General features: G+C 40.0%; 1 protein-coding gene across 1 annotated transcript in view; it reads left to right on the top strand.

Moving 5' to 3' along the window:
- Window positions 1–21,807, top strand: part of UMODL1 (uromodulin like 1) — a 150,889-nt gene that overhangs the window by 6,706 nt on the left and 122,376 nt on the right. The window contains exon 2 of the mRNA XM_030205021.1: window positions 2,464–2,706. Coding sequence (XP_030060881.1) covers window positions 2,464–2,706 — 243 coding nt within the window. The remainder of the gene's footprint in view (window positions 1–2,463; window positions 2,707–21,807) is intronic.

Raw genomic sequence — 21,807 nt, 5'->3', positions numbered from 1 at the left:
ACTCAAATCTCGATATGGTTCTCATTAGACAGGTTGTAAGACTATTTTTATTACATTAAATATACTTTGTCAAGTGCAGACTATTATTTCATCTTGCATGGACTACGGCAATATTTAAGTCTTCCTAAGAAAACCTTGGCAAGAATTCAATTGCTTCAAAATACAGCCACAAAACATGTATAAAACAGAGGTTTGATAGAGTTCTCCATTACTGAAACTGTTACACTAGCTCTCTGTTAAAATGAGAATAGAAGTTAAATTACTCTGTTTTTCTTTTAAAATTGTAGATGCTATTAGTCTTTGTTACTTGACTCCTTATCTGTGGATAAAAACTGACTTGTTCCTCTTGAAGAATTTGTATTAATACAATAGAGCTTCCCACTGCTACAGATTTCAGAGTAATGTCTATATATAAGATGTGGTTAGGTGGGATTGCTCCTGGACTTTGGAATTCTTTGCCAGTGGATCTAAGATGATTACTTCAGATTCTGCAAACTTCTAAAAATTTGTGGTTCGATATTCAAAGTGATAAGGAGGCGTATTTTCAAAGCATTGCCATATAGGCTCATTTTCAAAGCACTTAGCCTCCCAAAGTTCCATAGAAACCTATGGAACTTAGCCTCCCAAAGTGCTTTGAAAATATGCCTCATAGTAACCTATGGAACTTGCAAATGAGCTCCTTAACCAGTCAGAAATAGCTCCTGGCTGGTTAAATCACTAGTTCAGGGCTAACTGACCATTTTCAGTGGCACTTAACTGGTTAATGCTGTTGAAAATGTCCGGTTAGCACCTATCTCAAAACTGGATATTTTAGGGATGTTCCGGGGATGGAATCAGCACTTGGCAGATTAAGTTCCGATATTCAGCACTTACTGTCCAAGGTAACCACATAAATAGGACCACATAAGTCAGGCCTATCTTTATGTGATGCCCCATGGCTGGTTAAGTGCTAAATATCGGAGCCCGAAGCAATCTGCTGCCTGAGGCAGGAATGAGTTGCCACCCCTGACCACACTCACACCTTCGCCCAGTCTAGCATCTTCCCTTTCCCTCTTCCCCACGCTGTTTACCTTAGTTTCTTCTTTTCCAAAAGGTGCCAGACAGTGGAAGCAACTCACGTAGGCTGCCCTGCCACGTTGCCACTGGCACCGGCCTCTTCATTCTACTATGTGTCCTGCCTTTGAGGAAACAGGAAGTTACGTCAAGAGGAAGACCACAGTAGGGAGAAGAGGCTGGTGCCAGCGGCAGGGCAGCCTATGTGAATCGTTACCACTACCACTGCTGCCTTTTAGAAAAGAAAGAAATAAGGTAACTTTGGGGAAGAGGGCTGAAGAGGGAAGGGGAGAGCAGGGGGGCCAAGAAGGGGGGCAGGGGGGACAAAATTCCCTGGGTCCTGGCCTCCAAGGGGGGCCCGGCGCTGGGGTCAGGCCATCGGCGCTGCAGTCCCCGGTCTCACCTGCCTGCCCTCGGCTCCGTCGACAGCCCCCTGCATTAAAATCGGCAGCACCTCAGCTCCATTTGGAAAGGCAGATCACCTCCCTTCGGGCCCTCCCTGTGTCCCGCCCTCGCGTAAACCAGAAGTTACATCAGATGAGGGCGGGAACACAGTGAGGGAAGGCCCGAAGGGAGGCGATCTGTCTTTCCACACGTAAGTAAGGAGCTGCTGATTTTAATGCAGGGGGCCTGGTGGCAGATGGAGGGGGTCTGTTCACAGAACCAAGGGCAGGCAGGTGAGACCAAGGACTGCAGCGGGGGGGGGGGGGGGCAATCTTGCCCTGGGCCTAGCTTAGTCTCTTGGCAGCCCTGGGGGGAGAGTGCCACTCCCTGGAGCATGCCGCCTGAGGCCCCCATTTCAGGTGGCCACCACTGTAACCGGCTATATTTTAGCCAACTCCGCAAACCTGGAAGTTCAATGCCAAAGCCTGGACATGTGGCCCAGTATTGAATTTCCAGGCATAACACCAGCAGTGGTCAGCAAACCTCTGAGTGCACCCGGCTTTATATTGACCCTTTAGTTGTTTAATAAGTATTTCAATGGAATTTCTTCTTGTTTTTAATGTAATTACTATTTTGTTGTTTTTCATCAGCTCTGCTTTCTTTTTTATTATAAATCACCCTGAGCTACTGGTTGAGACTGTCTATAAATATTTATTATTTTTATTATTCTCTCCATTGGACACTGAATATCACCTGACTCTGGATGACTACCCTGGCTCCAACCGATAGAACTGTGGCAGTCAGAGCCGGTATTGAGCAGCTCTATCCAGTTATGTGCCTCTGAATGTCTGCTTGGGCCATTCAGCAAGATTTAACTGGGTAGAAGCCTTCCTGCCCAGTTAAATCCCACTGAATATACAGCCCTAAATGTACAGCTTTTCCAGTAATTACGGAAGGTGTGGGGTTTTTTTCATTGTTATTGCTCACATATTTAGTATTAATAACTATTTTTTTCTTCTGTTTCAGAAAACAGTCACTCCTTTGACGGCTACCACGTGTGCAACTATACTATAACAAGAAATGTCACTAAAGTGGTCGCATACCAGAAAGCCTATGAAGAAACCACTCTATGTGGATGGTGGATTCCATGGCAGACCTGTTCTAAAACACATTACAGAACAGAGTATCATACCATTGAAGTCCCAGAGACAATGAATTTCACAGACTGCTGCCAGGGATATGAGCGAGTCAGCCTTTACTGTGTGTTATGTAAGTACTGATGGACCATGAATGGAAACTGTGTTACATACTGGAGTAGGGGTTCTCAACCCAGTCCTTGGAACACACCTAGCCAGTCGGATTTTCAGGATACCTACAATGAATACACATTAAATAGATTTGTTTACAATTGAGGTAGTGCATGCAAATTTATCTCCTGTATATCCATTGTGGGTATCCTGAAAACTGTGTCCAAAGGACTGGGTTGGGAACCTATGCATTGAAAGAAGGGGAGGGAAAAGACTTGGTTCTTTCAAATGTAGCATCATCTGACAGCTTAATGCAGTGGCACAGCTATGGGGGGCAACTGGGACCTGGGCCCCCAGTTTGGCTGGCGGGGGTTCCCAACCCCTGCCAGCTAAGGCATTTGTCCTGCACTGGTTTTACATTGCTGGCGCCCTGTCCTGTTTTTCAGCACCGTGCACGCTCGTTTTAATGAAACTGAGCATGCTCGCGCCTTGGGATCTGGCTCCCCCTCCCGTCGAAGTCTGGCTATGCCCCTGGTAAAATGTAGTGCATTGGGGTTAATTTCAGTTGGTGAACCGTGGTCATGGCTCTCTTCCTTTCATGCATGAATTAGAGAGGTGGGAGAATTTGTATTTTAGCAGCTTGTTTGGTTAGCCAGATTACAGAGAAAACCATTGAAATCTCTGAGTGTTTATGTTATGTTTATTAGATTCTTGATATACCATTTTCTGTGGTACAATAAAAGGAGTTTAACAGCTTACATATTACATACAGGTACTTTCTCTGTCCCTAGTGAGCTCACAATGTTTATGTTTATTAAAATCTGATATTCCATCAGGCTTTCAGTTCTCAGCTGTGTACAATAATAACAACAATAAAAAGTGGGCATTAGAAAAAGAACTCCCAAACCAGACTTTGTAGTTTTTAAAACCTATAACCTTATTAAAAAATTGTGTGTAATGTGCCCAGAAACATAATGTAACCAACTTAAATGTGAATTTACCACATCATACAGCCACTAGTGTCTGTCATTGCACATTAGGCTTTGCAATCAAAACTTTGCAGCCTGATACATAAAAATAAAGAAAATAAGATGAAATTGTCTTGCTTGTCCAAGTCTCTATATCACAGAGACTCATTTTCACTTCTTGTCGATGTTCACCATAACTGTCATTATAAAGCCTATGTTCCGATAGACCTGGCTGTCATTTCTTTTTTCAGTTGCTCAACCAGATAAAAGTTAAATAAATATACTCCCAGGTATTATTATAATACTATTAGAAAAAGTACACCATATTAATTTAAAAAACAGAGCTACCTCGTTCATACAAGATTCATCACACAAAGCCTCATCCAAAAAGAAACAAAAAAGTTTTCATCCTGTGTCTTGAGTTGTGGCCTCCTCAGAGGATCCTTGCCTCTCTGTCCAGAAGAATATTCAAATGCTTTAGTAAAGAAAAAGGTTTTCAACATCACTTTAAACATTTTCAAGATTGGTTTCACGTAAATATATTTTGGAAGTCCAATCCATAAGGCAGGGGCCAGTCAAAAGAAGACCCTATCTCGAGTTGTTTCCCACTGTGCTGTTGTGGTAAAAACATTCTAAGATCCTACAGGGATCTGAGTACTCTATTCGATGTATAAGGGGTAGCTAAGAAACTCAAATAGGGTGACTAATGTTCATGGTAAACCTTACGTGCAAGAGTTAGGATCTTGATTTAGATCCTATATCTCATGGGCAGCCAGTGGTAGTGTATAAAGAGGGGAGTGAAATTATCAAATTTGCAAATATTTCCTAAGAGTCTAATGATGAAATTTTGTAAAGTTTGTAAGTGTTTTAAGTTATTACTTGGTGTACCGGCATGGACTATGTTTCCATAATCTAGGCGAGAAATGAGTAAAGCATGTATTAGGGAGAGTAACATTGATTCGTTGAAAAGATATTTCAGGGGACATAACTGATACAGGATATAAAACCCTTCTTTTCTTTTTTTTTTTTTAAATTTAATTATTTATTAGTTTCAAAAATTTTTATAACAAATAATACATTTGAAACAGAAAAGGTACCTTCGTCAATTTTACAAAGAAATCTCATTCCAATATTTAACTTTATGACTAAGTACACTCCAGTCCACAATATCTAATCCAAGATTTACTACTAAGAGGGATTACAAAGAAATTAAATAAAAGGAAAAAATAAGAACCGATCTATGACGGTGTCCTTTTTCATTTACATACATACATAGTAGATGACGGCAGAAAAAGACCTGCACGGTCCATCCAGTCTGCCCAACAAGATAACTCATATTTGCTGCTTTTTGTGTATACCCTACTTTGATTTGTACCTTAAGAGCTTGACCTCATAGAACTTCTGGCGGCTATGAATTCAGATAATTGAACAGATTCATAAAAAACATATTTAACCGATTGATGACAAATTATGCATTTACAAGGAAATCGTAACATAAAAGTAGCTCCCAGTTGAAGCACCCCTGGTTTTAACAGAAGAAATTGTTTACACCTCTTTTGGGTATCTTTACATACATCCGGAAATATACGGACCTTGAGTCTTAGGAAATCTTTCTCTCTACTTTTAAAGAATTTTTTCATAATTAAAGTTTTATCCATGGCTAAAGCCAAAGTAACTAATAAAGTTGCGGAACTTATTAAGTCTGCTGTTGGTGTTTCTAAAATTGCGGAAACATCCAGTGACTGATCCATCTGTTGTTCAGGTTCTTCAAAATTTTTATTAGGTAAGTAATATACTTGAGTGATTGGAGGTAAAATGTCCTCTGTGAAACCCAGATTTTCTTTCAAATATCTATTTATCATTTCTCTAGGAGTAGTAGTAACTACCCTAGGGAAATTCAAAAACCTCAGATTTTTAGATCTTTGAGCATTTTCCAGGTTTTCAATTTTTCTTCTCAAATTAGAAACATCTTTTACAATATTGTTTTGCAAATCTCGTGATTTCTCTGAGTTTTCAGTCACTGAATTTATCTTAGCCAGCATTTCTTCTTTTTCCAATTCCAAACCCTCAGCTTTCTCTTCAATTTTCCTTACCCGGGACTCAAGACCTTGAATTTGAGGGCATATAGCTTTACCCAAATTAGTAATTAATACCCAAAGACTTTCCAGGGATATCTCTGCTGGTCTCTCTTCTAAAAAGGATAAGGTACCTTGCATTTGTAATCCTCCGGTTTGTAACTTCTTCACTTCTGAGTCCATAGCCTTCTCCTTCGTTCCTCCCGCAGTAAAAGTTGTATTCTCCCGGTTCAATTGAGGGCTTTTATCTCCCTCAATTCCTTCTCTCTCCAGGCTGATTTCTCCAGCTCCCGCTAGCTCCGAGACGCCAATTCCTGGCTGTTTCGGGGTCGACGCCATCTCTGGAGAGGAAACACACTGGGGTTGCGGGGGAGGAGCCTGTTGATCGGGGCTGAGGGTAACCTCCAGCAGGGGTGGCGTCTGAAGCCCTCCATTCGTCGCGGACGCCACCAATCTGCCACCCACTGATCCCGTCGGCACCGTCGGTGTCCGCACGAACAAGTCCATGGGGCCAGTCTGCGAGGAGAGGGGTCGGTTTGGGGGAGCAGCTGCCGCCGCCTTCCCTCTTCGTTTAGGCATCACGAGAAGGTAGGAAAATGTGTGGACAGACGATCAGTTCAAGCGGCCATCTTGGATCAAAACCCTTCTTTTCTAAGGGTGGATACTTGTTCATAGAAAGCTAAAATGTGTACTTGGGGCAATAGAGGGTTAATGTATAGGACATATGCAGAGGAAAGGAGACCCAACTTCAGGTTGTAAACAGGTGTATGTATAGGAGGCAGCACCATAACTATGCAATCAAATTAGATGCACAGGCTTTTATGTAATACTTTATCATGCAACTCAGCTCCTATGAGCACAATCATATTGAGCTACATGTACGCAGAACCTGAGATTTAGAGGATGTAAGTGTAGGCTTTGACCAGTGAAGGCACTACTGCAATTGTACTGCAACTGTAAGGCTGCACTACTGCAATTCAAAGTGAATGGGCTGTGTAAACAGGGTGGATAGTGACATAGTAAATGATGGCAGATAAAGACCTGAATGACAGATCGTAAAAATCTGCCTGGCACTGTCCTCAGGTTACAACTACTGAACTTAAAGCCATTTGCAGCCCATCCAAAATCGGATGCACTATTTAGGGCACAGACTGTACAAGCCTTCCAAGCACCGACCTTAGCTCTTCACAATCAGAATCGCCATCTAAGCGTCACTCGACCCATCCGTACAAATGTAATCAGTTGTTTGTTTTTTTTATTATCCATTTTCTAATTAGAGATCCCCTGTGTTCTTCCTATGCCTTTTTGAATTCCTTCACCATTTCTGTTCTCTACTATCTCCCTTGGAATGCCCTATAACTGGTTATCTGGTGATATTCAGCAGGGGAAAGCAGGTTATCTCCCACTGAATATCACCAATTAGCGGCTAGCAGATAGCCAGTTATATCGGCCAACATAACCGGCTATCCGCAGATTTTCAGCCCCACTTTAGTGGCTATATTTGGCCATGTGACTATGTGGGATATCTTTGGCTGGTTAGAAGGTAACCGGCTAAGTCTGAATATCAACATAACCAGTTATCTTCTAACTGGCCAAAAATAAACCGTATATTCAATGCCAGTTGCCAGAAACAGCTCGGCATTGAATATCCAGGTTTAGCAGTGATCACGGGAGTTAGCCAGGCTAATTCCTGCAGTCTGAATATCGGCCCTCAATAAGTATTGCGGTTTCTTTAATGTAATCTCTAACTGGAAATTAAACCAGCTGTAAGACTAAAGCTACTCTCTTACCTAGGACTGGCAGTGGAAAATAAGCCTTGCAGAGCTTGTCTAAAGTTCAGGAACCATAGTTAGAAAACTTCAGCAAGAGTTAGTAATGTGACTGTGGTCCTTCAGTAGTTCCCATATCTGTTCTATTAGTTCCACTACATTTGGGTTTTCAGGATTTCCACAATGACTCTGCGTGAGATAAATCTGAATATACTGGACCTCCAGGCTCCAATTTATGTAGTTTCATGCCATGCATTGTTATTATGGATATCCCAGATAAAGTAGTGTGTTAGCTATGTTAGTCCACTTTCAAGGTTAATAAATAAAAATAAAACACCAAATGGAAAACAAGGTGATACCATTTCATTGGACTAACTTAGGATACTATCCTGCTTATTTTTGAAGGAGAAGGGCGGCCATCTTCTGACACAAATCGGGAGATGGCCGGCCTTCTCCTAATGCCAGCCAAATTGGTATAATCGAAAGCCGATTTTGGCCGGCTTCAACTGCTTTTCATCGCAGGGCCAGCCAAAGTTCAAGGGGGCATGTCGGCAATGTACACTTGTGGTGGTAAATGGGAGCCCTCCAAAACCCACCCAAAACCCACTGTACCCACATGTAGGTGCCCCCCGTTACCCTTTAAGGGCTATGGTAGTGGTGTACAGTTGTGGGGAGTGGGTTTTGGGGGGCTCAGCAGATAAGGTAAGGGAGCTATGCACCTGAGATCAATTTGTGAAGTCCACTGCAGTGCCCCCTAGGGTGCCCGGTTGGTGTCCTGGCATGTGAGGGGGACCAGTGCACTACAAATGCTGGTGGCTTCTCCCATGACCGAATGGCTTGGATTTAGCTGGGTTTGAGATGCCGCCATTTGTTTCCATTATTGGCGAAAACCAATGGTGGCCATCTCTAACGCCGGCGATCTCTAAGGGCGGCCCAAATGTTGAGATTTGGCTGGCCCTGACCGTATTATCGAAACGAAAGATGGCCGGCCATCTTGTTTCGATAATACAGTTGGGTACGCCGCTTTACGGGGCCGTCATTAGAGATGGCTGCCTTTATAGATGGCCGGCCCTGTTCGATTATGGCCCTCATTTTGACTATCTTTTTGAAGCTAGATCCTCCTTCCTCAGGTCAGGCAATATCAAGATAATTCTGTAATAGGAAGCCTGATAGAAACCTATTCTGTAAAGGAAGGTAGGTGTCTACTTTCCATTATAAAATACTAGTGTGTTTGTTACCCAGAGGACAATGAAGGAGGTTACTTTTGCCTTGAAGCCAGACTGGAGTGCTGTACTAAAACTTTCTTTTAGACATTTGGACTCATTGTTTTGGGGGTCAAAAGTGAGTTTGTTTCCTGATTTAGCAAGAGAGACATAAATACGGCATAAAGCTTTGCTAAACCTTCAGGCTAAGGTGAAAGCTTTGGGTGCCAACTTTGTCTTACGATTTCCTTGTTTATGTTTTATAGTTTTTGAGGGTAAACCATATCAGTATTTTGATCCTAAGCAGTTGGAAGAGTTTTTTGTAGCTAAAGAAGAAGTTAATGTTATTGTATAACCTTTATGCATGCTAATAGTCAGAGGCTAGGGTTGAAGTTGGATAGGGATGCTGTCTTATTGATTTTTAAAATTTTTTATTTCATTTTAATTTATTTCTATTATTCATGCACCTGTATTTCCTTTCTTGTGATCTAAAGTAAGGATTTATTACTTTATTTGTTAATTTTGGTTTATAACTTTTCTAGATTTCTGTTTATCTCATATTTTGATGGATATATTATTTGAAAACTTACTGAAGATAAAATAAAAAAAGAAATACTAGTTTAACTGGGTATATATGCATGTAGCATTTAGGTGCAAGCACTTATAGATCTGGTGTAAATGCTCATACCTAAGTGCCAGAGATAGTATTTTATGTTATGCTTATAAGTGCGAATTGTGTCCTGACTTCACCCTGTGTATACTGCCTTGCAATTATGCAGTATCCTTCCAGTGTAATACGGAACTGCTCCTCTACGGTCTGTGTCCCAAACATGGCAAAACAGGACAGACTTTTATAGTCTCTGTCCCGATTATGGAAAGGTGGATTTGAATGGTCTGGAGTGGGCTTTGATGCGAGCTCAGCTATTGGGAAGTATGATCAGTGCCGGGCAGACTTCTACAGTCTGTGACCTGAGAATAGTAGGGACAGATCAAGAAGAAATATGCATTTTTTGTGTGTGTAATATTTATAGCACATGCTATGAGGTATCTCAGAGGGAGAGGGGAGACACCTTACGTTTGATAACAAGTAAAATGTTGTCGATTTGCAACAATGTTGGATTGCTGGTTTAATCAAGTATTAGCAATTAATTTTGGCTCACGCTGTAGCCAAAATTGTAAAACCCCTCCTCCATGATTGTATGACTACTTGGATGCTGTTATCTAAATGCTCCAATCAGTCACTTAGGGCCCCTTTTACTAAGTGGCGTAGGCGCCTACGTGCGCCAAATTGGAGTTACCACCTGGTTACCACGTGGGCCTTGAGGTAATTTCAATTGTGGCGTGTGTCTGAAAAATATTTTTTATTTTCTGGTTCGCGTAGTGGATGCGTGCCAAGTGGCATCTGACACGCGTAGGTCATCACCGCCCAAATTCTTTACCATTAGGTCTATAGCTGGCGGTAAGGTCTCAGACCCAAAATGGATGTGTGGCGATTTTCGGCAAAAAAAGAGGCATTTTTTGCAGGCGCACTGAAAAATGGATCTGCGCACGTCCAAAACTTGCACCTACAGTACCACAAGCCATTTTTCAGCACGACTTTGTAAAAGGACCCCTTACTGCAGAAAGGCAGTCACGCCAACCTAGTTGGGTTTGAGCCAGAATACAGCTGCAAATCAAAGGAGAGGAAATTATATATTAGGATTTTGCTCACATCTTTTTCAGCTATAGCGCAATGTGAGTTACACTGAGGTATAGTAGATATTTCCCTGTCCCTGGAAGGCTCAGAATCTAAGGCCCCTTTTTATCAAGCCATGTGGCAATGCCAACACAGTCCTTTCAAAGTTGTTACCGCACTGGCAGCCACTAGCGTGGATTGATAAAAGGGGGCCTAAGTTTGTATCTGAGGCAATGGAGAGTTAAGTACCTTTAACTCTGCTTTCTTTTTGCTAGCTAGGATGAGGAACTGCAATGGGATTTGAAACTGGCTTCCCTTGTTCTCAGTCTGCTGCTCTAACCATTAAATTACTCCTCCACTAAAGGAGAGTGTGTGGATATAACAAGGAGATGGTGTCCCAAGAAAGAGATATTTATTTATTTGGATTCAGCTCATACCTCTTTCAGTAGTAGCTCAAACAGTGGCTTAGCTAGGATTGAATGGACCCTGGGTAAAAAAATTAAGATTGACTCCCTATAACACCATCTTTCCTAAGGTAGTGGGGATGGGAGGAGGAGGAGGAGGGGAGGAGGAGAAACCCCTTTAGAGCTCCAGTAAATAACCCCTGCAAAAAGCAAACAGATTCAAGACCTATATAAAAAAATATATGTCGGTGGGACAATAGGGGGATAGTTCAGTTGGTGGTGCGACTGACTTATTTGGTCTAATATGAACACTCTTTCTTTCATGGGGAGCTATAAGAGTCCAGGCCCCTCACCATTGGTAACTTTTCGCATTATGGTTCTTTTCCCCTGTTGGCTAACCCAATTACGTGTTTCGGGTTAAAGGGTCGGGGAGGGTATAATTAAAAGGGGGGAGGGGTGGTTTGGGGGAGATAGGGGGGGAACCTATGTTTAGAATTTGTTCAGGAGACTATATACAAAATAAAAGATTTGGATGACTGATTGCTCACGTTAGCATGGTATGGTAATTCACTGATGTTGCCTCTCAGTATTCTTCTGTCAATTGTACTTTGCATATATGTCTTCAATAAAAATGAATTTCCATTAAAAAAATTATATATATATATCGGATAATCGAGACTGTACTGTAGTGAGTTACAAATTTTGCTAAATAAATATGACCAAAGGACTAGTGGCATCATGTCATGATAATTTGTGGCATCATGTCATAATGGGATACTATTGGTAAGGGCAAAATCTCACAATCGTATTCCTTTCCAATGCTATTTTTCCAAATATTGCACAGGGAAGGTGCCTGTGGTTACAAAAAAACACCAACAACATTCTAAGGACCAGGTAAAAAATGACTTCCTAAGTGAAATATTGTTTATAACAAGAATTGCTTGCATGGGAAGGAATATGGTCGGCACTGTGAAAAGATTCTATTCTATTCTGCATTTAATTTGTGATTCAAAATGGATCTCAGAGCAAGGAGATATCCCAAGCGGATAGAATTACATTAAAATCAATAATTTAATCTTAATAAAAAATATCCACCTACATTACTTTTATAAAACATAACATTAAGAAACAAAAAAATAAGTTTTTAAGACATTTCAACAAGAACTGTAAGGAATTGTTAAGTGAACTGTTGTAGGTAAACTATTCCAAATATTTGTTCCTTGGAAGGTAAAAGAAGACTCCCAAACAGACTTCAATCGCATGTTTTTTACAGAAGGGACCCTCAGGGGTCTGTGCTGGGACCGCTGCATTTTAACATATTTATAAATGACCTAGAGATGGGAGTAACTAGTGAGGTAATTAAATTCGCAGATGACACAAAGTTATTCAGGGATGTCAAGTCACAGGAGGAGTGTGAAAGATTACAGGAGGACCTCGCAAGACTGGGAGATTGGGCATCCAAGTGGCAGATGAAGTTCAATGTTGACAAGTGCAAAGTGATGCATGTGGGTAAGAGGAACCCGAATTACAGCTATGTCATGCAAGGTTCTGCGTTAGGAGTCACAGACCTAGAAAGGGATCTGGGAGTCATCATTGATAAGACTTTGAAAACTTCTGCTCAGTGTGCTGCGGCGGCTAAGAAAGCACACAGAATGTTGAGTATTATTAGGAAAGGGATGGAAAACAAACACAAGGATGTTATAATGCTGTTGTATCGCTCCATGGTGCAACCGCACCTCGAATATTGTGTCCAATTCTGGTCGCCGCATCTCAAAAAAGATATAAAGGAATTGGAGAAGGTGCAGAGAAGGGCGACGAAAATGATAAAAGGGATGGAACGACTTCCCTATGAGGAAAGGCTGAGAAGGTTAGGGCTCTTCAGCTTGGAGAAGAGGCGGCTGAGGGGTGATATGATAGAAGTCTACAAGATAATGAGCGGAGTAGAGTGGACAGATGTGAAGCATTTGTTTACACTTTCAAACAATAATAGAACCAGGAGACACAAGATGAAGCTAGAATATGGTAGATTTAAAACAAATAGGAGAAAGTTTTTCTTTACTCAGTGTGTAGTTGGACTCTGGAACTCGTTGCCGGAGAATGTAGTGACAGCAGCTGGCCTTACGGAGTTTAAGGGGGGTTTGGACAGATTCCTGAAGGAAAAGTCCATTGAACATTATTAAAAAATTATTATTATTATTTTTTTTTTTGGGGGGGGGGGGGGTTGCCGGGTTCTTGAAGCCTGGATTGGCTGCTGTCGGAGACAGAATGCTGGGCTTGATGAACCCTTGGTCTTTTCCCAGTATGGCGGTGCTTATGTGCTTATGAGAGACAGACAGATTTTTAGAACTCCTTAAATGCCTATTTAATATTACCTATTATTATTAAAGTCTGCCATTAGTGAACCATTAAATAGTTTGTGTGCAGTGAGAGAGAGAGTTTGAGAGATTTGAGGTGTTTCAGCCACCACTCAAATTGTTTGTGGATCAGTGTTACTCTCAGCAGCACTGATCTGAGAGGTCTGTTACAACTGGATTTAGACAAAAATCTCTGAAAGATAAAATGTGTTCATTCTGCCAACTTGCAGATGTAACACACCAAAGATGGTATAAATAACAAGATTTATCAAACTCTCTTATAGGACAAGATTTTACAGTCCTTCACAGTCAATTCTCTGCAGATGAACTTTCTGCAGCTTTTTACTCTCAGAGGCCCTGCAAATGCTCCTTACACCTCTCTAAGCCCTGGGGATATAAGCAAGTTTTTTTTTCACAACTGAATTAGCACCATAAACACATTTATAGGCCAGACAGGCCAACTGTTACTGCCTTTAGGGATTAGATGACAATTGAGGAGTTCAAAAATTTAATCTTAGATATACCTATCCTAAAGAACATGAGGCTGAACACTCTTTCTCCTTCCAGGGTCCTAAAGTTTGGAACTCTATTTCAGTTTCCCTACAGACTATAGCTAATTACAGCTTATTTTGGAAGGTTTTAAAATCTCACCTGGTTTCACTAATTGTGTACTAAAAGTTTTTCTTTTCAATTTTTTTTCTATAAAATGTTGTTCAGGTCTGTCAATGACACCTCTCTTACTGTAAACCACTTTGAAAACATTGTTAAAAACGGAATAGAAGTATCGATATAGTATCATAGTATTTTAAATTGAATCTTAGCCTTAAAAGCAGACTGGTCTTATGACAGAATTTAGCTATGCAGAAAGAAAAACATTGGGAGGATAGCCATATAAGCAGAACATTTTAGTTTTATAAGCCAAATAATTATAGGAAGTGCTGAGGGTGCTACTGGTGTGCTTATTGTCTTCTTGAATCCATTCATTCACCTCCAGTTGGCACCTGATATCAACTTTTAAGGTTCATTTTAAATAGGAAAAACATACAGCTGCTGCTCATTTTGTACCTCACATAAAATGAACTGTTTCTTTTTCTAAAATGTTTTTATCCTCATAGGAAAAAGCATGGCAGAAATAGTGCAGGATTAGAGCCTTTTCTGTCAGAGAGGTTGATGCAGAATACTGTGTGTTAGAGCTGCTACCGTGACCTTTCCGCAAAAAATTGCCTGCAGGATGCAGCATTCAATGCAACAGTAATCCACAGCTCATTGCAAAACCTCACCCTTCCTGTCAGTGCAGGTTGGGTTGGGAGGTGCACTAGACATCAGGGACATTTTTAAAAGTAAGTCAGGGAAAATGGGGTCAGGTTGGGGGACGGAAGGGGCTACTGTGGCCTATACAGAAGGAGGGGGGAGTGATCAAAGCATTGGGGGTCACCTTGGTGGGGTCATGGGTCTGGAGGCCTGGGGGTGGCTTATTAGCTTTTCTACTCCAACGAAGAGGGCAAACCAACCCTTCTACACCGCTTCAGACCTGATGGTAATTTTCTTCTGTTATGCTTGCTTAAAAATTTCCACATTAGGTTGGAATAGCTAACAGTTTGCTGAACTTTTATTTTAATCTACTGCGTGCCGATGGCTACTGCATGAATAATTCCCACACCAGATCCATTTCAGCATTGTTCGTGGAATAATGTACTCACCTACTCTTTGTTAACCATACACTCCTGCCTCACTAACTCCATAATTCTGGAAGTAAAACCAGTGCTACCCCAGAACTAGAAAGGTTGATTGGAATTTGGGATGAGAATAATACTATGTATGTTAAACAACAAAAGAAAACAATGCTGACTTCATTCTTCATTTTCATAGGAGGCTGAAGATTTTGTGACTTAGAATTCACTGCTGGCTGAAGCGAGACCTCTGCTGCACCAAAGCTTGTGGCTTCTACGTAATGAACGTTTCTGGCTTACAGAATTGTATAGTATGTGGTGACTGGCACAAATCATTCAACATCTTTTTCTGTAGTATCTATTGGTTTTGTACAGGGACAGTGTTCCCAAGGTAATTATTATGTAAGCAAATAATTATCTTCAAAGTCACCCATTTGGATTTGAAAGATGTGATATTAGCTCTTCCTTGTCTCCAAAGCAGTATAAAAGTAATGATCTTTACATTTGGTCACAAAGTGCCTCATTTATCAGACTTTTTAACTATAGCTAGGGTGACCAACTCCAGTCTTCAGGAGCCACATTTACATCTGACTGTGAGGACATACTCAGTGATTATACATTAGATATAGTTACATGCACTACTTTTATTGAATATATAGCTTTTTAAAATGATATTTAAATTCATGCTTTAAGTTATGGATAGAAATGCCCTACTTCCATACACCCCTGTTTATGGGTGCAATATGGTATGTGCCTGTCTGGGGATATGAGGGCCTCGCTATCAATTGGATGTTAACCAGCAATTATCAACACTAATTGGTATTAATCAAGATTTATGTGCACAACTCACTAAGGGTATTCTGTGAACTGGTGTGCTTAAATTCCAAATCTCATAGTTGAAAAGGGAACATGGCCATGGATGGTGCGTGGGTGTTTCTAAAATCTATGCACGTAGTTGTAGAATACACCTGCGTAGCACCCAATTTAGGCATCAGAATTTACACCAAGTAAAACATGGTGTAAATGGCCACAATTAAATTTGGTCGCATGGAGAGGTACTTGGCATATTCTATATACCATGGAGAAATTTAAGCCTATTCTATAAAATATAGGCACACTGTAGAGAATACGCCTAGGTGTATTTTTTTTCAACATGGAATTTTTAGGCAACATATACAGAATCTGGGCCAATTTCTTTTGTTCAAGTGAGTGAAGGGTAAACCATTGATTGCGCCTTGTTTTTATCAATACTGGTGAAGATTGTGCGTGTATATCTAACCACATGCTAACAGTTTTTATTAAAAAGGCCTGCTTATATTTAAAGAACTCAGGAAATTTAAGACCTTCTAACAATTTAGGGACTTTCAATTTTTGCAATGATATTCTAGTAGGTTTCCCCTTCCATAGAAAGTTTGGAAGCATAAGGAGTGTCAAAGCAAATGCAAAGCGCAGATAAAGAAGGCCAAGAGGGATTACGAAAAAAAGATAGCATTAGAGGCAAAAAACATAGCAAACATTTTTTTCGGTATATTAAAAGCAGGAAGCTGGCAAAAGAATCGGTTGGGCCGCTGGATGACCGAGGGGTAAAAGGGGCGATCAAGGAAGACAAAGACGTAGCGGAGAGACTGAATGAATTCTTTGCTTCAGTCTTCACCAAGGAAGATTTGGGTGGGATACCGGTCTTGGAAATGGTATTTCAAGCGGGCGAGTCGGAGAAACTTACTGACTTCACGGTAAACCTGAAGGACGTAATGGGGCAGTTCAGCAAACTGAAGAGTAGCAAATCTCCTGGACCGGATGGTATTCATCCTAGAGTACTGATAGAACTGAAAAATGAGCTTGCGGAGCTACTGTTAGTGATATGTAATTTATCCTTAAAATCGAGCATGGTACTGGAAGATTGGAGGCTGGCTAATGTAACGCCAATTTTTTAAAAAGGTTCCAGGGGAGATCCGGGAAATTATAGACCGGTAAGTCTGACGTTGGTGCCGGGGAAAATGGTAGAGACTATTATCAAAAACAAAATTACAGAGCACATCCAAGGACATGGATTACTGAGACCAAGTCAGCACGGCTTTTGTGTGGGGAAATCTTGCCTGACCAATTTACTTCAATTCTTTGAAGGAGTAAACAAACATGTGGACAAAGGGGAGCCGGTTGATATTGTGTATCTGGATTTTCAAAAGGCGTTTGACAAGGTACCTCATGAAAGGCTATAGAGGAAGTTGGAGGGTCATGGGATAGGAGGAAATGTCCTATTGTGGATTAAAAACTGGTTGAAGGATAGGAAACAGAGAGTGGGGTTAAATGGGCAGTATTCACAATTGAGAAGGGTAGTTAGTGGGGTTCCTCAGGGGTCTGTGCTAGGACTGCTGCTTTTTAACATATTTATAAATGATTTAGAGATGGGAGTAACTAGCGAGGTAATTAAATTTGCTGATGACACAAAGTTATTCAAAGTCGTTAACTCACAACAGGATTGTGAAAAATTACAGAAGGACCTTATGAGACTGGGAGACTGGGCGGCTAAATGGCAGATGACGTTTAATGTGAGCAAGTGCAAGGTGATGCATGTGGAAAAAAAGAACCCGAATTATAGCTACGTCATGCAAGGTTCCACGTTAGAAGTTAAGGACCAAGAAAGGGATCTGGGTGTCGTTGTCGATAATAAACTGAAACCTTCTGCTCAGTGTGCTGCTGCTGCTAGGAAAGCGAATAGAATGTTGGGTATTATTAGGAAAGGTATGGAAAACAGGTGTGAGGATGTTATAATGCCGTTGTATCGCTCCATGGTGCGACCGCACCTTGAGTACTGTGTTCAATTCTGGTTGCCGCATCTCAAGAAAGATATAGTAGATTTGGAAAAGGTGCAGCGAAGGATGGGACGACTTCCCTATGAAGAAAGACTAAGGAGGCTAGAGCTTTTCAGCTTGGAGAAGAGATGACTGAGAGGAGACATGATAGAGGTATATAAAATATTGAGTGGAGTGGAACAGGTGGATGTGAAGCGTCTGTTCAAGCTTTCCAAAAATACTAGGACTAGGGGGCATGCGATGAAACTATAGTGTAGTAAACAAATCGGAGAACATTTTTCTTCACCCAATGCATAATTAAACTCTGGAATTCATTGCCAGAGAACGTGGTGAAGGCGGTTAGCTTAGCAGAGTTTAAAAAGGGGTTAGACGGTTTCCTAAAGGACAAGTCCATAAACCACTACTAAATGGACTTGGGAAAAATCCACAATTCCAGGAATAACATGTATAGAATATTTGTACGTTTGGGAAGCTCGCCAGGTGCCCTTGGCCTGTATTGGCCGCTGTCGTGGACAGGATGCTGGGCTTGTGGCATTACTTATGTACTTATGTACTTGTAAGAATTTTGCCAATTTTATGAAAAAATGACTTATGGAATTGAAATAGTAATATACTTAAAATATATATTATACAAGGAGTTAACTTAGGACAATTCTTATAGATTCCAATCTACCCCACCAGTTTATACATAAGGGAGACCAGTTAGAACAGGAATGCTGGATTTGTTGTATTAATTTATCTATATTAAATTGAAGAGTTTGTTTCCAAGTTGAGCAAAAATGTATACCTAAATATTTAGGGTCCTGTTTAACTAAGGCATACTAGCGTTCATAGTGCACCCTAAAAATTAGTGTGTGCTATTGCTAGAGACACCCATATATTCCTATGGGTGTCTCTGGTGTTAGCATGTGCTAAAAACGCTAGCGTGCCTACAACGGGGCTTAGTAAACAGGGCCCTTAATTTGGTTAGGGCACCATCTAATAGGTACAGAAGAAATTTGAGAACTATGACATAGAACACTCAAAGTCAGCAGACTCGAGGAAATCAGCAACACACAGGGCGTGTTGAGGTTCCTCAGATGAAACAACAGCTGGAGGCAAAGGATACACAAGCCAAAGTTTATTCAAAGACCCGACTGGGCCTGTGTTTTGGTGTTTTTGTGAAGATCTCACAAAGCAGCTTTCTGCAATGATTGGAAGGGGAAGGGAAATGGGACTTGATATACCACCTTTCTGAGGTTTTTGCAACTACATTCAAAGTGGTTTACATATATTCAGGTACTTATTTTGTACCGGGGCAATGGAGGGTTAAAAGGAGCTGCAGTGGGAATCAAACTATGTTCCCCAGGATCAAAGCCCACTGCACTAACCACTAGGCTACTTCTCCACAGTTGTTATTCAAATCCTGGGATAAATGTGATTAAATTAGCCTATTGTGAATGAAGTAAAAGTTCTAAAGCTAAAATGAATAATAGGGGAGATCCTTGTCCAGTGTCTCTAAATAAATGAAAGGAATTTGTTAGAGTGGAATTAATACATAATCAAGCTGTAGGGAATGAATATAGAGGTCCCAAAAAACAACAAGGCAAACGATCTGCAAAATCCAATATGGGAAAAAAAGCCAGCAGATCAATGTCACAACAAAAAGATTTTATTGAAGATACCGTGTATGAACAAATCGCCCGACACAGGCCATGTTTCGCCCACCTAGTGCTGCGTCAGGGGCTACAATGAACAAATATATAATAATTATCATAGATCATAATAAATAAAATATAACACACATACGAGCATAATATATCAAATATATAAATTGACAAAAGCAATTAATAAAATATGGAATATTACTAGGTATACATAGAGAGTAGAGAGTATACTAGAATAATTACATGAATAAACATATCGCTACGCACTGTCCAATATAAATAATATATATATACATGTACATAAAAGAGCATATATAAGAAAATATATATATAAAAGAAGTGTATGTAATGCAACAATTGTATGACAGTGCATATAAACATATATATAAAAGCATAATAAAATCTGACATCACATTCAAAGCATAATAAAATCTGACATCACATATTTGTATTGAAGTTTGTAACCTATACCAGTGCCCTTGCTTTGCTGTTATGTGATGTCAGATTTTATTATGCTTTTAATGTGATGTCAGATTTTATTATGCTTTTATAGGTGTGATGTCATATATAGGTGTGATGTCATTATGCTTTTATTTATATGTTTATATGCACTGTCATACAATTGTTGCATTATATATACTTTTTATATATATATTTTCTTATATATGCTCTTTTATGTACATGTATATATGTATATATGTATATATATATATATATATGTATATATATGTATATATGTATATATATATATATATATATATATGTATATATATGTATATATGTATATATATGTATATATATATGTATATATGTATGTATGTATGTATATATGTATATATGTATATATGTATATTATTTATATTGGACAGTGCGTAGCGATATGTTTATTCATGTAATTATTCTCGTATACTCTCTATGTATACCTACTAATATTCCATATTTTATTAATTGTTTTTTGTCAATTTATATATTTGATATATTATGCTCGTATGTGTGTTATATTTTATTTATTATGATCTATGATAATTATTATATATTTGTTCATTATAGCCCCTGACGGAGCCCTAGGTGGGCGAAACACGGCCTGTGTTGGGCGATTTGTTCATACACGGTATCTTCAATAAAATCTTTTTGTTGTGGGAATGAATATAATACAGAGACCATATCAATACATTTGTTTAAACCATTTGAACACGGAATAAAAAAGGCCATTCCACATAATCAAAAGCCTTTTTGGTGTCTAAAGAAATAATACAAGTAGGAATGTGTAGATTTTTTTGTAGCATGAAGTATATGACTGAAAACTCATGTGTTGTCTATAGCCAAGCAACCCTTTAGAAAGCCACTTTGGAAATTAGTATGGCAAAATGCCATTTTCCCTTTTCAAACCAGGAGAGATAAAACAATCTTGAACCCTCTTAGATTTTAATTTATCTAATTCTAAAGCAGAAATATGTGTTTCTTGAAGAAAAGCAGTAGATGCAGAAATGTTTTACAAATAAAGTAGGATTTTCTTCCTCTTTATGGGATCCCTTTATCATTAAGGGGCCCTTTTACTATGCAACACTAAAAAGTGGCCTCTGTTATCCCTAGCGCGGATCTTTCCCATACACTAAGACCACTTTTAGCACTGCCGAGAAATGGCCAATTTTCTTAATTCGTCAATAATGGCCATGTGCTAATCCTCCTATTAGCTTGTGAGCACTTACCGGCACCTATTTTGTAGGCAGTAAGAGCACATGCACTAAGTGGTCTTTTACTAAGCTGCGGTAGCATTTTTAGCTCACAGTAGAGGAGTGTGGTAGCCGTGTTAGTCCACTCTTAAGGTTATCAATAGAAATCAAACAAAATAAAACATGGAAAAGAAAATAAGATGATACGTTTTTTATTGGACATAACTTAATACATTTCTTGATTAGCTTTCGAAGGTTGCCCTTCTTTGTCAGATCGGAAATAAGCAAATGTGCTAGCTGACAGTGTATATAAGTGAAAACATTCAAGCATTACTATGACAGTCTGACAGGGTGGGAGGATGGGGGTGGGTAGGAGGTATGCATGGGGACATCAAAGCATATCATTGATATTCTAACAGGATGGGTGGGTGTGGATAGGTGAGGGGTGGGGTGATCAACAGAGAAATACAGTTTTATGGTTTATAATGGGCTTCCTACCCACCCCCATCCTCCCACCCTGTCAGACTGTCATAGTAATGCTTGAATGTTTTCACTTATATACACTGTCAGCTAGCACATTTACTTATTTCCGATCTGACGAAGAAGGGCAACCTTTGAAAGCTAATCAAGAAATGTATTAAGTTATGTCCAATAAAAAAGGTATCATCTTATTTTCTTTTCCATGTTTTATTTTGTTTGATTTCTATTGATAGCTCATAGTAGAAATCAGCTGGCAGTAAATGCCAAGATGCCCATTATAGTCCTACGGACAGCTCAGAGTAAATGCACTTGAATTCCTAAGCTAGACTCCTAAGCAAAAGTCCCTTTTACCAAGCTGCAGGAAAAAGGGCCCTGCGCTGGCGGAGGGGGCTGT

The sequence above is a fragment of the Microcaecilia unicolor genome, chromosome 5 (assembly GCF_901765095.1).
Source record: "Microcaecilia unicolor chromosome 5, aMicUni1.1, whole genome shotgun sequence".
NCBI lineage: Eukaryota > Metazoa > Chordata > Amphibia > Gymnophiona > Siphonopidae > Microcaecilia > Microcaecilia unicolor.
Note: the sequence above shows the minus strand (reverse complement) of the source record. Positions and strands in the feature narration are given on the sequence as shown.